Raw genomic sequence first — 14,188 nt, forward strand, 5'->3', positions numbered from 1 at the left:
TTTTCTCAATTCTTCCAACATGTCATTGCAATATCTGTCAAATGCAACTCCATCCATTATTGTATTGTCAATTGCTCCCCTTAGTTGCACTTTTCTAAGGATCTCATTCATCTTGGATCCCCCTAGACATTTGGCCAGTAACACTTTGATGTCGCCAATTGCGGGTAATTTCCCCATTGTTTCTTCTTCAACCATTCTGATCCATTTTACAGCCCCCTCACGGATGTCTGGAAGGTGGGCTATCAGTCCATCAAGGTCCTGATTGGCCCATGGCACATACTGTCCTTGTGTACCTTTGATTATAATTGGATACTGTTTTTTTCAGATATTTACTGGGGATCTCTGCATGACTCCTAGAATATTGTTGTAGTTCCTCACTGTGTGGTTGCATATCACTTGGATATTTTCTTGGTTGATGCATATGGCTTGAATCTTCATCATTTGGTTGTTCATCAGGTAGACCCAGGCTGTTTAAAAAATCCTTGGTTTTTTGGGAAAGACCTTTAAGAGTTACCACACTTGGGTCTACACAAAAACACAATTTTAAGCAAAATTTCTTACCTGAGTTTTTGGCGCCAGTGATTTTGTACAGTCAGTGCAAGCAAGCTTGCAGCAGCTTCCCTGACCCTGTGCCAGTCCCTTCGTGGTCACCAATTTTATGTAGTGGAGTATGGAAAATTTTTCTTCCCTCTCAGAAAGAAAACTCTCGAAGTTAGAAGTTCCAGGTGTCAAATGTTTGAGCAGACCAACAAACCTAGATATTCATTCTAGGACTTATTTAATATACAACAACGATAATCTGTGGTTCCAACAGAACTCAGGCAGCATTGTCAGGTCAAAGAGGATGCTTACAGAGGTGCGGATAAAGTATTGTACAATTAGGTCAGGAACACACTGAATAAGGAAATCAGAGAGGCTAAAAGAAGATACACTAAGAAACTGAAACGACCCTGCATCAATGACCCTTCAGCTAATGACCCTGCATTAGTGAGGAATGGCCTGAAACAAATTACGAACTACAACACTCCTACCCCCAACTCTGTAGCGGACCAACAACTGGCTGACGACTTGAATGTGTTCTACTGTAGATTTGAAAGGCCCAATCTCATACCCCACACCCACTCTGACCTTCACACAAACACCCTCCTACTACTCAACCAGCATTTAAGATCTGTGAAGACGATGTGTGCCGTGTCTTCTATTCTAATATTTTCTATTTACAAAAGTAATATTTGGGAGTCTAACATTTATATTTCCTATTGTGGAGTTGTGGTGGTGTAGTGGGCTGAAGCACATGATTATTAATCAGAAGGTCACTGGTTCGATCCCCACAGCCACCACCATTGTGTCCTTGAGCAAGGCACTTAACTCCAGGTTGCTCCGGGGGGATTGTCCCTGTAATAAGTGCACGGTAAGTCGCTTTGGATAAAAGCGTCTGCCAAATGCATAAATGTAAATGTAAATGTATTGACACACTTAAACTGAAGATATAAATAACCATCTTAAGACAAATGCTTTTGTGAAACATCTTATGTGCCTAAGACTTTTGCACAGTACTGTATATAAAGCAGAAATACAGCAGTGTTATGTAGAAAGAGCTCAGGTGTTAATGAACCTGGTTTAAAATATGCTTTAGGAAACCAAAATACACAAATTCAGAATTGATAAATGTGAAAATCACAGCTGAATTTGAAAAGAGCACAGAACTGTTTAATACAAACAATCTTCATTCAACTCGTTGTAGCTTAAGCTTAACTTTATTCCTTACGATATTTGCTTACTGAAAAACACTTTTTTGTTTGTGTGAATAATTAGATACTGCAGTCTTGAAAAACTCCTCCTACATAGACTGCACTGGTTCTACACATTTGAACTCTCTGATGTGTTTTCAGTTGTCCTAACTGAGTGAAACTTTTGTCACATTGAGAGCACTTGTACGGTTTCTCTCCAGTATGAACTCTCTCATGTGTTTTCAGGTATGCCGGCAGAGCAAAACTTTTATCACAATGTGAGCACTTGTGCGGTTTCTCTCCAGTATGAATTCTCTCATGTGTTTTCAATTGTCCTGACTGAACGAAACTTTTGTCACATTGAGAGCACTTGTAAGGTTTTTCTCCAGTATGAATCCTCTGGTGTTTTTTTAATTCGCTGGGTACAGTGAAGCCCTTTCCACAGTCAGAGCACACATGATCTTTAACACCAGTGTGTGTATTCTCATGTGCTTTCAAAATGCTCGGAGATGAAAAATTCTTTCCACATAAACAGAAGTATGGCTTTGCATGAACATTCAGATGTTTTTTTAGAACTGATGCTGAAATAAAACTTTCACCACACTGATCACAGTGAAAAGACTTTAGACCAGAGTGAGAGAGTAGATGATACTTCAAAGTGGGTGCCCATTTAAAACTCTTGCCACACTCAGGACATGTAAAAGGTTTTTCTCCAGTGTGAATTCTTAAGTGTGTTTTAAGGCCGTGATTACGTGTAAAACTCTTTCCACACTGAGAGCAGGTAAAAGGTTTCTCTTCCGTGTGGATTCTTAAGTGTGTTTTAAGACTGTCTTTACGTTTAAAACTCTTTCCACACTGAGTGCAGGTGAAAGAGTTTTTGTCCTCTGTTGTCTGAGTTTTGTTTTGTGAGAAATTATTTTCAGTCTCTGCACAACTAAAAAACGATTTTTCTCCACTTAAGAAATGATGAGGCTTCTGATCCTGATGTTCCTCCACCACTTCATTCAGTTCTTGGGTTTCTTCTTTCACTTTTATGATGTCTAAAAAATGAACATATTAAAAACTATTACAAAAAAATCAGGACAGAATGTGAAACAGACGTCAAGTATCAATTTGTGGTGATTCTAAAAAGTAAAATAACTGATGTACAAAGTTATGTCCATTTAGATGCATTATTCTGTGTTATTTGTTATGACTACAGCATTGAAATCTAGTGAACTGCATGAAGTTTTGTTACATTAATATTCCTCAGCAGTAAATAATGAAGGATCAAGAATGGACACCAACCTATTTGTTCCTCAGTATCTTCATGTTTTATGTTGTATGGCTCTAGATAACTCATGTCTTCTTTCTCCTCTTTAACAAACTCCATCTTTTCCATATTATATCACACAGATTTCAGTTGTTACACCTGGAGATCTTCCTGCTGGTCTGAAGAACTTCTCGTGTAGGATGATGGGAATATTCACAGTATTTATTGGTGATTTGTTGTGGGAGTGGCTTCAATGAAGGTGTGAATTGTTATTGCTGTGATGTTTGGAGGCCCAAAGAACCAGATCTGCACAAATGAAAAATAAATAGGTTACTGAATTTATATATTTTTTTATACTAATTCATATATTTTAAGTACACATGTGGGTAGTTGACAAATGGCCAAGAAAAAATACATATATTTATGGATGAGTATGAAAACTGTAGTTTCAGAAAATAGTAGTGGTCACTCATTTGTGGTCACTCATTTTGTCAATGACTTCACATATTTTTTTTCACGTTTTCACTCAACAGTACTGTAAATGTGTCCTATGGTGTGACATTTAAAAAGTACTTAGAAATTATATTAAATAACATTAAAAAAAATACTTGAGAGAATTGTTCACATTATTAAAGTGCTATTTATTTTACATGAAAGTACTAATTAGAATAATTTTCACCATGAATAGATGAACTTGATAAACTTTTCCCTACGAATGTCAATAAAACTTTTTCGCCAACCTTACAAAACTGTTTGAAATTGTACCCATCTAAGAGGAGATATTATTGTAACTCCCCTAATGCCAAACTTGACTCTTTTTTTAAAAGATATTTTAAAATAAGTATATTTTTCTGTTGTTTTATGTTTGTCATACCATAGGACAAAACGTCACACCAAAGGACAAAGATAGTCATTGCATAAAGAGTCAGAATATATAGTGTTTATTGTAACAATTATAAAGGAGGACATTTGTTTTTATTTTTCAGCAATATAAACTGTGCAAAACATATCACACCAAAAGTAACTTTGATACTTATAGATCCATCAATAAGAAAACATTGATGCTTATAATATCTTTGAGAAATTCAGTAAAATGCCATTTCAAAACAATACTGTGACATTGTCAAACTGCAAAATTCATCATTTAAACAGTAACAGTGACATGAAAATAAAATTAAAATCGTAAAAATCTTTTTAAATCTTAGGATCGCATCCTTTCTCTGTGGATCCTTTTTAATTCGCTCCCTATACTGTCTGGTCCTCTCTTTTGCACTCATCTCTCCCTCAGTTCTTTCTGTTCTAAAAAAAGTTAAGTAGCATTATAAGTAGTAGCACTGTATTTATGTACTTTATATTTGTTTATAGTTGTTACATTATAGTTGTTTTAGTAACACTTCAGAAAATGTTATGTAGTCTCCAAAAAACGGCAATAAACATTAAAGGGCACCTATTATGGAATTTTGAAAATTACCTTTCATGTAGTGTGTAACATAGATTTAAGTGAACAAAAACATCCTGCAAAGTTTTATATATGAAAGTTCACCGTAAAAAACGTTATTGTCTCTCAAAAGTAGGAGTCGACTCTGAGTCAATGTAATGAATCGTTTATCCAATGAGTCATTTTCCTTTTCGTTGTGACGTCAAGACGAAAAATTATCAAATTGGCCGCACACACTCATTGCGCGCGCAGACACCAAGGAAAACTTGAAAACATCATGTCGACAACAAGACGCTGTGTTCTGAAGTGCATATCAAAAGCGACATTTTTTTCACTGCCCAGGGACGAGCATGTGAAGAATCAGTGGCTAGAGTTTATATTTACAACTATACCACACAAGTATAGCCCGAACCTTGTGCTGTGTTCGCGTCATTTTAATGACGATTGCTTTACGAACATGAATGCTTTCAAGTGTGGATTCATGAGCGGTTGATACTGAAGGAAGGTTCAGTACCAAGTTTATTTGGATCAGCTTCCTCCTCGAATCACAACCTGTAAGTATTATTAATAATTGTTGCTTTTATGTGTTTTTTAGCATGCTTAATAAGTATTTGTGTGTGTTGTGTACGTTACGCTCAGCGCAGCTTCTAGGTCTCCAATGTCAATTTTTTTGAAATATGTGAAATGTTTGTCGATGTTATTGGAGTTGTCATAAAGAATAGAGCAATAACTTGTAGTAATGCAGTGCTTTATCAATATGTTTATGCGTTGGGCTAACACAAACAATAACTGATTGGGTGTTTACCACTGAACTTTGGGCTATGATCGCTAACATAAATCAACTCCGATTCCTTCTCTGATTTTGATTTTTTAACTACAAAGCGGTGATGGGCGTTCCGTTTCCGACAATCTCTGCACAGAGTATACCAATCACAACTGACTGGGTCATCTGACCAATCACCGCAGATTAGCGTCACGCAAAGGAGGGGTTTGGAAAAATGAGTCGTTGAACGAATCATTTGGGAGTCGGTGAGCAAATCAGGTAAACATAAATGCATATTATAAGACAACAAAAGTGTTTTTTGTCATTGCATGCATGTAAAACTGTTGTTGGGGACTCCCAAAACAATATTAGTAACATTTTAAATGGCATAATAGGCGCCCTTTAAAATGTAAGTCATTATTGAATTTAAAATCATCAAAACTGGTCAAAAAAGAATTTAAAGTATGTTAACAAACTTTATCTATTTGTTTTAATAGCTTCTTAAGGAGGTCTTGTTCTATTGTGTGACAGGCCAAAGTGTCACACCAAAGGACATTTGAGCTTTTGTGGCATGTTAATAAGCATGCTAATGCTAGCTGAACTGTCATTGGCAATTGGCATGATACATTTGCATAATATTATATAGTCCTGGTTTTAAAAATACAAATTTGAATTAAAAATTTTAATTTAGGGGTGTCACACTAAAGGACAAAAAAACGTAACAACTTCAGTGGTCTGAAAACATAGTTAAATATTTGAACAATTCTGAGAGAAATACTTACCATGTGCACTGCTCATGGGCTTCATAGGGGTATTCAGTCACATGACCTTGAATGGGGTCTTTCAAATAAATGTAGTTGTCCATGATATTGCCCAACTTAATATCAGGTTATTACATAACACCAAAGGACATTTTTTTCTGTGACAAACTTTATGAAATTCCTACACTTTAAAAAATGTATGTATAGGAAAAGTTATGGCCACTTGAAATAGACACTTGCACAATTATGCCAGGAGTGTCCATTAAGATTTCTTTATTTATAAAAGTTAATATTTATGAAATAATTTTGTCTACCGTCACACCATAGGACGATTTTGAGATTTGGCTCATAGTTGTAAAAAAATTAAAAATATCTCTGATATTAAAACAACAACTTCATGTAAAACAAGAACATGTTTAACCATTTACAGTATTCTAAATGATGAAAATGTATTTATTTATATAATAATAATATATGTTGTTTGTTTATTTTTCTTTATTTTATTCTCTCAGTTCTCGTTCACTTTTGGCTGTCTTGCCTCATATCATTCTTTTATTATTTCTCATTTAATTAAGAACTTTGTTTGATTTAAGGTCCACTTATATGGATGAAAAAAACTCAAAATTCAAAGGAACTGAAAACTGAGTACAGATAAAGCCAAAACAACAACAATAATAATAATAAAATACTAATTGGGATCCCCCATAACCAACAAACAGTAATAAATATTCACATACCTCTCAGATGATCTTGAGGGGAACTTTTTTGTACCTCTTCTTTAAATCTGTAACTAGTTTGGATCACATTCAGCTGCAGTGTGAACATAATCTCACATTTACACAAATTTCGATTAAATGACATATGTGGAAACAAAATACATTTAATACAACGGAAGACAAATTCAGAGAGTAAATAAATACTGTTTTTGTGTCCCAAAACTATTAAAACTGTTAATAGTTAAGAGATTAATAGAACACTCGAACAAGCTCTATTCGTATCATTTTAGCCCCATTTTGATTGAATTCATCATTATATGTAAGTTAAAAGTATGTAATTGTTTACCTTTTGTAGTTTGATCGCTCTCTTCTTCGGATTGTTTTTGTGCTCTCTCAAACTGCTGCCGCAAACGCGCTCTCCACTGTCGTGAACACAATGAACTTGTCATCCTCTAGGGGGCGCTGAATGGCTAAAGTAGAATTCTACATTGATTTGCATTCAAGCATTCAATGGTGCATTTTTAGTGAGCCATTTCGAATTTTTTTTTGAATGTGAGCTGGATAAAAAAATGTTTGAACTACTTTTGCTTTCCCTCGCAATATATTTACCATTGTTTTACATGGTTTTACGACAGTATCTATATTTTAACCTTGATATTCCTTGTAAAACCAAAGTAATAATACAGGAAAACGAAAACTATGGTAATAAGAATTATAGTTTTGTGGTCTTTATGGTTTTACTACAAATACCATGGTAAAACCTTAGTAATCGAGATTACCATGGTTAATAAATAGTGTTGTGGATTGGTGGTGGTGTAGTGGGCTAAAGCACATAACTGTTAATCAGAAGGTTGCTGGTTTGATCCCCATGGCCACCACCATTGTGTCCTTGAGCAAGACACTTAACTCCAGGTTGCTCCGGGGGGGATTGTCCCTGTAATAAGTGCACTGTAAGTCGCTTTGGATAAAAGCGTCTGCCAAATGCATAAATGTAAATGTAAATAGGTGAGTCTTCAGTCTAGACTTAAACTGAGTGAGTGTGTCTGCATCTCGAACAGTGTTAGGGAGATTATTCCATAGTTTAGGAGCCAAATATGAAAAGGATCTACCTCCTTTTTTGGATTTTGATATTCTAAGATCTATTAACAGGTCAGAATGTTGTGATCATAATGAACGTGTTGGAATAAAGCAGGACAGAAGGTCACTTAAGTATTGCGGAGACCATTCAAAGGTTTGTATGTAGTTAACAGAATTTTAAAATGAATATGAAATTTAACAGTTATATTTTAGAGGGTTATTTTTAGGTTTTAGGTCCAAAATTAATACCGCTGTTTTGTCAGAATTGAGTAGAAGGACATTTCTGGCCATCCAATATTTTATTTCATTGATACACTCTGCTAATTTGGAGAATTGTGAAATCTCATCAGGTTTTGAAGAAATATAAAGTTGGGTATCTTTGGCATAACAGTGGAAACTTATTCCACTATTCCGGATAATATATCCCAGGGGAAGCATATACAAGAAGAAAAGCAGAGGCCCTAAAACTGATACCTTATGGCATTCCATACTTTACTTTTTTGGTTTGACAATTCCTCATTTACACTGACAAAATGGTAGCAGTCTGATAACCTAAACCTGTACGCTCTGTCCTAAGCCATTATGTATCTCATATCAAATGTCACGTCTAGATAAGGTAAAAATTACTTTATTATTTAGTCTAGTGGAAGTGTTACTTTGCTGAACAGAATATAATGATGTGTTGAAAAATAAACATTGCAGAATGATATGATACACTCTGGTGTATGTGTGTCATGTCATTTCTCCCCTCATGAAGATCCGGATCGAGAACAGCGACTGCAGACCTGAATTTATATTTTAAGGGGCACTTCTAAAATTCCTTACAGTTCTTGGGAGCTCGACCGGGATATTTCCAGACAGGTAGGACAAAATTATATTCAATTTTGAGAATCCCTGTCTTTTGAAATATTACACGCAATATTTAATAGATAATTTGACAGTTACGACTACAGTCGGGGGATCCTTATTTTGAAAGACAGATAAGAAGGAGGTTATATACCTCAAAAGTGACTGTAGTCGAGGGAACCTTATTTTGAAAGATAAATAGGAAGGAGAATCTTAATCTCAGGTTTGACTATAGTCGGGGGATCCTTATTTTGAAAGACAAATAAGAAGGAGGTTTTATACGACATAGTTGTACAAATGGGAGCAGCGCCTAATTTTGACAAAATACAGAGTGCGCCAAATCCATGTGCTCCACTGTACCTCGATTTCTCGAAATATGAAAATAAAGCAGAGTTATGGCTTCTTGGGATTGTACTGTTTCATGGGGTTTTTCCCCTTGAATGGGACAATTTGTTCATCCACACAAAGATTTCCATTAATTGGGATTGCATGGATATGCCTGGCCGTCGGACACGAGCCATAGGGAGGGTCGATGCCGAGGCAGAATGGAGACGCAAAGTACGTGTCTTTCAGGTCTACCGCTGCAAACCAATCTAATGCAAATGCAGGTTATAATTTGTTTCTGCGTGAGCATTCTGAACTGGAGTTTGTGTAAAGAACGGTTGAGAACTCGCAGGTCCAAGACTGGCCGCAACCCACCGTGGATACGATGAAATAAGGGCTGTTGAGACCCTTCTCCATCTCTGCTGGAGGGATAGGCTCTATCGCATCTCTGAGTAGCAGGCTTGTAACCTCTGTACGTAAGGTGCTGGCATTTCCGCCGTGCATGCAGTGGAGCAAATACCGCCGAGATGAGGCGGGAGCAAACTGGGGGCAAACTGAATCACGTAGCCGGTAATAGGTAATAATGCGTCGGGAGGCTTGGGTGCTGAGAAAGACTCAAAGCACTTACCTTGTTCTCCGCATCCGGCAGGAGGCGGGTTAGAGACTGAGGAGGAGGTCCTGTAGGGACGTCTTCGGAACTCGTCAGCGCCGGCCTGCCGGGGCTGGACAGTCGCGGGTCTGGAGGCGAGATAACTGCATCTGGGGAGCCGGGACTGTAAGGCTTTGGTGTCGCGGTGCCGTGAGAAAGCCGCTGGAATGCGCCGTAGATCCAACAGCAGTCCTTTATGCCAGTAGAGGTGAGTGGAACAGTGGTGAACTCAGCTTTACTGTTGCATAACCGCATCCACAAATGCATCCCCCAAATCCAGCACTATGCTCAACACCACAATTGCAGAATTGTGCCTTTGCTACTTCATCACATTTACCATATTCATGGTCACCCCCACATCTCGCATATCATTGTTTTCCTTGGCAAACTTGTCCATACTTCTGACACTTGAAGCATCTTAGTGGAGGAGGTACGTATGTTCTTACTGGGTAACTTACAAAGCCTATTTTTACTCTCTCTGGCATTCTTACTTCATCAAACTGATGCAAAACCAATAGACTATCCATCCTTTCTTTATTTTTAACATAGTGAGGCCATTTTGCTCCAATTACCTTCCCCCCTTCAATGCAGCTTTTAATTTTGTCAGCAGGTACATCTGTAGGAATTCCAGTTATTACACCTCTTTCCCAAGGCTTCCTATTCATCAATGTGCATGACACCGTGAATCCAAGCATCAAATTTATATTCAGTGTCTTCTTTTGTTTTTTTTCATCTTTACACATGATGATCAGATTTCCATCTCTCAGAGTCTTTGCACTATTTATTTCTCCTAACGCTTTTTTCAGAGCTTTGGTCAGTTTAATTTGGGTTAAATGCCCGGTTCTGCAAATTTCAACATTACTTTGGGTTCCCCATCTGTCGCTCACTTCGACGTTGTGTCAAAGAAGTGACACTCGTGTATGCAGCGAGCTGCGAGTCACACACCTGTTCCTCTTACCTCTGAGCGATCTGCTGTTGGATCTACAGTGCACTTCAGCGGCTTTGCAATTTGCCCCTGGGCGCTTCGACAGCGCAACTAAGAGTTGTATTATAAGAGTGATTTTCTCTAAAAGCCTACCTATCCTCTGGAGCCCCCCGAGCTGGATGAGCTTGCCGCTGCATCGGAGAGCGGTCAGGCATCTGACGCGGATGACTTGTCTGGGCTGCCGCCTTCTGGCCATCGCCAGCGTGCCCGGGCCATCGCCAGCGTGGGGTTGGACTGGAACTCTCCTTCCTCCCCACAGCGTCACAGCCACGCCCCCCAGTCCCTTTCTTCCCGGAGGTGCATGATGAGCTGACGACTGCATAGAGAGCACCCCTCTCCACTCATCAAAAAAGCCCCTCGCTCATCCGCTCTCACTACCCCCGACGGCGGAGCGGCCCACAGGTACATGGCAATTCACCTATGCCCCGAGAACGCCGCCACCTGGTGGGGTCGTCCTGTGCTCCCCTCCAAGGCCTGTAGAACGATGACGGCACTGGCTGCCAAAGCCTACAGCACCACCGGACAGGCTGCTTCCGCCCTGCATGCCATGGCCCTCCTGCAAGTCCACCAGGCCAAGGCACTCAAAGATCTGCACGAGGGTAATCCTGATCCCGACGTGCTGCAGGAACTGTGCTCAGCGACCGACCTCGCCCTCAGGGCCACGAAGGCCACAGCGCAGTCACTCGGGCAGGCGATGGCCACACTTGTGGTTCAGGAACGTCATCTGTGGCTCGAGATGCGTGAGACGGACAAGACACGCTTCCTCGACGCCTCTGTCTCCCAGTTCGGCCTTTTCGTCGACACCATCGAGGACTTCGCCCAGCAGTTCTCTGCGGTGAAAAAGCAGACGGAGGCCATTTCACACATCCCCCCTGCCGCAATCCTGCCGCCTCGAGCCATGCCCCGTCTGCTCGCAGAGGGCGTCCCCCTGCGGCTCAGCAACGCGAAGCTCCACCTCAACCCGGGCCCAGTTCCGACGAGTCTAGAGGACACCTCCACCGGACCTCCTCCTCAGTCGCTAACCCACCCCCTGCCGGGTGTGCAGAGCAAGGTAAGTGCTTCGAGTCTTTTCTCAGCACCAAAGCCTCGGTATGTACCCCTGCTGTTTACATATATAGGGGATATACAGCAGTGTTATTTAGACAGAGCTCAGGTGTTAATGAACCTGGTTTGAAATCAACTTTAGGAAACCAAAAGACACAAATTCAGAATTTATAAATGAGAAAATAACACTAACAAGAGCACAAAACTGTTTAATACATACAATCTTTATTCAGCTCAATTAAGTGTTTATTTTTTACATGATTGTTTTGAAAGTTGTATTAATAATGAAATAATGAACTACTCTACATGTAAATAATGCAAACTTTTTAGATTGGATGATTCCTATTTTTAATAAACCTAAATCTCACGTTATTCCTTATGACCTTTGCTTACTGAACATTGCTTTTATTTGTGAATAATTAGATACTGCAATCGGGAAAAACTCCTCCCACATAGACTGCACTGGTTCGGTTTCTATCCATGTGAACTCTCTGATGTTTTTTCAATGGTCCTGTCTGAGCAAAACTTTTGTCACATTGAGAGCACTTGTACGGTTTCTCTCCAGTATGAACTCTCTCATGTGCTTTCAGGTATCCTAACTGAGCAAAACTTTTGTCACATTGAGAGCACTTGTACGGTTTCTCTCCAGTATGAACTCTCTCATGTGCTTTCAGGTATCCTAACTGAGCAAAACTTTTGTCACATTGAGAGCACTTGTACGGTTTCTCTCCAGTATGAATTCTCTGGTGTCTTTTCAAGTCGCCGGTTGCAGTGAAGCCCTTTCCACACTCAGAGCACACATGATCTTTAACACCAGTGTGTGTTTTCTCATGAGCTTTCAAATGCTTCAGCAATGAATAACTCTTGCCACAATAAGAACAGAACTCTTTAACACCAGTGTGTGTTTTCTCATGAGCTTTCAAACAGTTCAACCACAAAAAACTCTTTCCACACTCATGGCATGTAAAAGGTTTTTCTCCAGTGTGAGTTCGTGCGTGGTTTTTTAGAGCATGTTTACGTGCAAAACTCTTTCCACACTGAGTACATGTAAAAGGTTTCTCTCCAGTGTGAATTCTCAAGTGCATCTCAAGTGTGTCTTTACGTTTAAAACTATTTCCACACTGAGTGCAGGTGAAAGAGTTTTTGTCCACTGTTGTTTGAGTTTTGTTTTGTGAGAAATTATTTTCAGTATCTGCACAACTAAAAAACGATTTTTCTCCACTTAAGAAATGATGAGGCTTCTGATACTGATGTTCCTCCACCGCTTCATTCAGTTCTTGGGTTTCTTCTTTCACTTTTATGAAGTCTAAAAAACAAATTAAATCATTACAAATCAGATCAGGAGAGAATGTGAAAAAGACGTAAGGTATCAATAAGTGGTGATTATAAAAAGTAAAATAACTGATGTATAAAGTTATGTCCATTTAGATGCATTGTTCTAAGTTATTTGTTATGACTACAGCATTGAAATCTGGTGAACTGCATGAAGTTTTGTTACATGAATGTTCCTCAGCAGTAAATAATGAAGGATCAAGAATGGACACCAACCTATTTGTTCCTCAGTATCTTCATATTTTATGTTGTATGGCTCTAGATAACTCATGTCTTCTTTCTCCTCTTTAACAAACTCCATCTTTTCCATATTATATCTCACAGATTTCAGTTGTTACACCTGGAGATCTTCCTGCTGGTCTGAAGAACTTCTCTTGTAGGATGACGGGAATATTCACAGTATTTATTGGTGAATTGTTGTGGGAGTGGCTTCAATGAAGGTGTGAATTGTTATTGCTGTGATGTTTGGAGGCCCAAAGAACCAGATCTGCACAAATGAAAAATAAATAGGTTACTGAATTTATATTTCTATACTAACTAATAATGTATAGGCTGTATTTTTCTTTATTTTATTCTCACAATTCTCATTCTCTGTAGTCTGTTTTGCATGATCTAATTTTTTTGAATTTCTTTAAAATTTATTTAATCAAATTATTTAGTTCAATGTCACCATACTTGAAAAAATACCCAAATCCTTAAAGGGAAACTGGAAACAGATAAATGTAAAAGATGAAAATAAAAAATAAATACAGATTGTGCCTCCTGTAACCAACAAACAATATGTTCAATTATCTCAATGATGTTCCTGAAGACACAATGAAATGTGCTTAATGTGGCAGTTTACGGGAGATGAAAGACATCATTTACATTTACGCATTTGGCAGACGCTTTTAACCAAAGCGACTTACAGTGCACTTATTACAGGGACAATCCCCCGGAGCAACCTGGATTTAAGTGCCTTGCTCAAGGACACAATGGTGGTGGCTGTGGAGCTCGAACCAGCGACCTTCTGATTCACCGTTATGTGCTTTAGCCCACTATGCCACTACCACTCACATCACCATAATGAATGAGGTGAAAACAGTGAACTACTGCTGTGAAATAAAGAGGCTTTATAAAGCAGCATAAAGGTGATGGTCTGTTATTGATATTAATGAAACAAGTCTTCCAGGATAATCAGGATAATTATCCGATCATTCACACTCAGAGAAAAGGTACCGTTAAGGTACAAGGGTTGTCACTGTGGTGGTACCCTCAAAGGGATCTTTTTT

The 14,188-nt window shown here is 38.8% G+C and overlaps 4 protein-coding genes across 8 annotated transcripts in view; all 4 read right to left on the minus strand.

Annotated features, from left to right (window-relative positions):
- Positions 1–14,188, minus strand: part of LOC127629457 (zinc finger protein 721-like) — an 87,375-nt gene that overhangs the window by 44,130 nt on the left and 29,057 nt on the right. The gene's annotated exons all lie outside the window — the stretch shown is intronic.
- The window catches only part of LOC127629587 (zinc finger protein 721-like), a 108,098-nt gene that overhangs the window by 36,329 nt on the left and 57,581 nt on the right, over positions 1–14,188 (minus strand). The window contains exons 7-8 of one of the 3 annotated variants that reach the window (XR_007968781.1): positions 13,134–13,404; positions 12,771–12,891 (exon numbers count right to left, since the gene is read on the minus strand). The exons of the other annotated variants lie outside the window; for them this stretch is intronic. The gene's annotated coding sequence lies outside the window, so the exon portion shown is untranslated. Of the gene's footprint in view, positions 1–12,770; positions 12,892–13,133; positions 13,405–14,188 lie in introns of those variants that run through there. 3 annotated transcript variants of the gene reach the window in all.
- LOC127629605 (zinc finger protein 239-like) lies at positions 1,591–7,088 on the minus strand. Of its 3 annotated transcripts, none has more exons than XM_052106727.1 (4): positions 7,007–7,088; positions 6,682–6,754; positions 3,018–3,288; positions 1,591–2,770 (listed from the first exon to the last, which is right to left on the minus strand). In XM_052106727.1, the coding sequence occupies exons 3-4, from the start codon at positions 3,109–3,111 to the stop codon at positions 1,812–1,814; spliced, it is 1,053 nt and encodes a 350-aa protein (XP_051962687.1). In that variant the 5' UTR covers positions 3,112–3,288; positions 6,682–6,754; positions 7,007–7,088; the 3' UTR covers positions 1,591–1,811. The 3 variants fall into 3 exon arrangements, with proteins under 3 accessions (XP_051962687.1, XP_051962688.1, XP_051962689.1); XM_052106728.1 differs by having other exon boundaries at positions 6,682–6,734; positions 7,007–7,075; XM_052106729.1 differs by lacking the exons at positions 6,682–6,754; positions 7,007–7,088 and adding an exon at positions 5,966–5,984.
- LOC127629459 (zinc finger protein 721-like) overlaps positions 11,806–14,188 on the minus strand; it is a 36,427-nt gene continuing 34,044 nt past the window's right edge. The window contains exons 8-9 of the mRNA XM_052106562.1: positions 13,134–13,218; positions 11,806–12,891 (exon numbers count right to left, since the gene is read on the minus strand). Coding sequence (XP_051962522.1) covers positions 12,005–12,891; positions 13,134–13,218 — 972 coding nt within the window. The 3' untranslated portion in view covers positions 11,806–12,004. The remainder of the gene's footprint in view (positions 12,892–13,133; positions 13,219–14,188) is intronic.

Source organism: Xyrauchen texanus, chromosome 36, assembly GCF_025860055.1.
Source record: "Xyrauchen texanus isolate HMW12.3.18 chromosome 36, RBS_HiC_50CHRs, whole genome shotgun sequence".
Classification (NCBI taxonomy): Eukaryota; Metazoa; Chordata; class Actinopteri; order Cypriniformes; family Catostomidae; genus Xyrauchen; species Xyrauchen texanus.

Excerpts from the sequence above, each read along its gene's own strand:
- LOC127629605 (XM_052106727.1), bottom strand. The coding sequence starts at position 3,111 with ATGGAAAAGATGGAGTTTGTTAAAGAGGAGAAAGAAGACATGAGTTAT. Across the intron at positions 2,771-3,017 it reads AGATACTGAGGAACAAATAG|ACATCATAAAAGTGAAAGAA; the intron begins GTTGGTGTCCAT and ends TTCATTTTTTAG.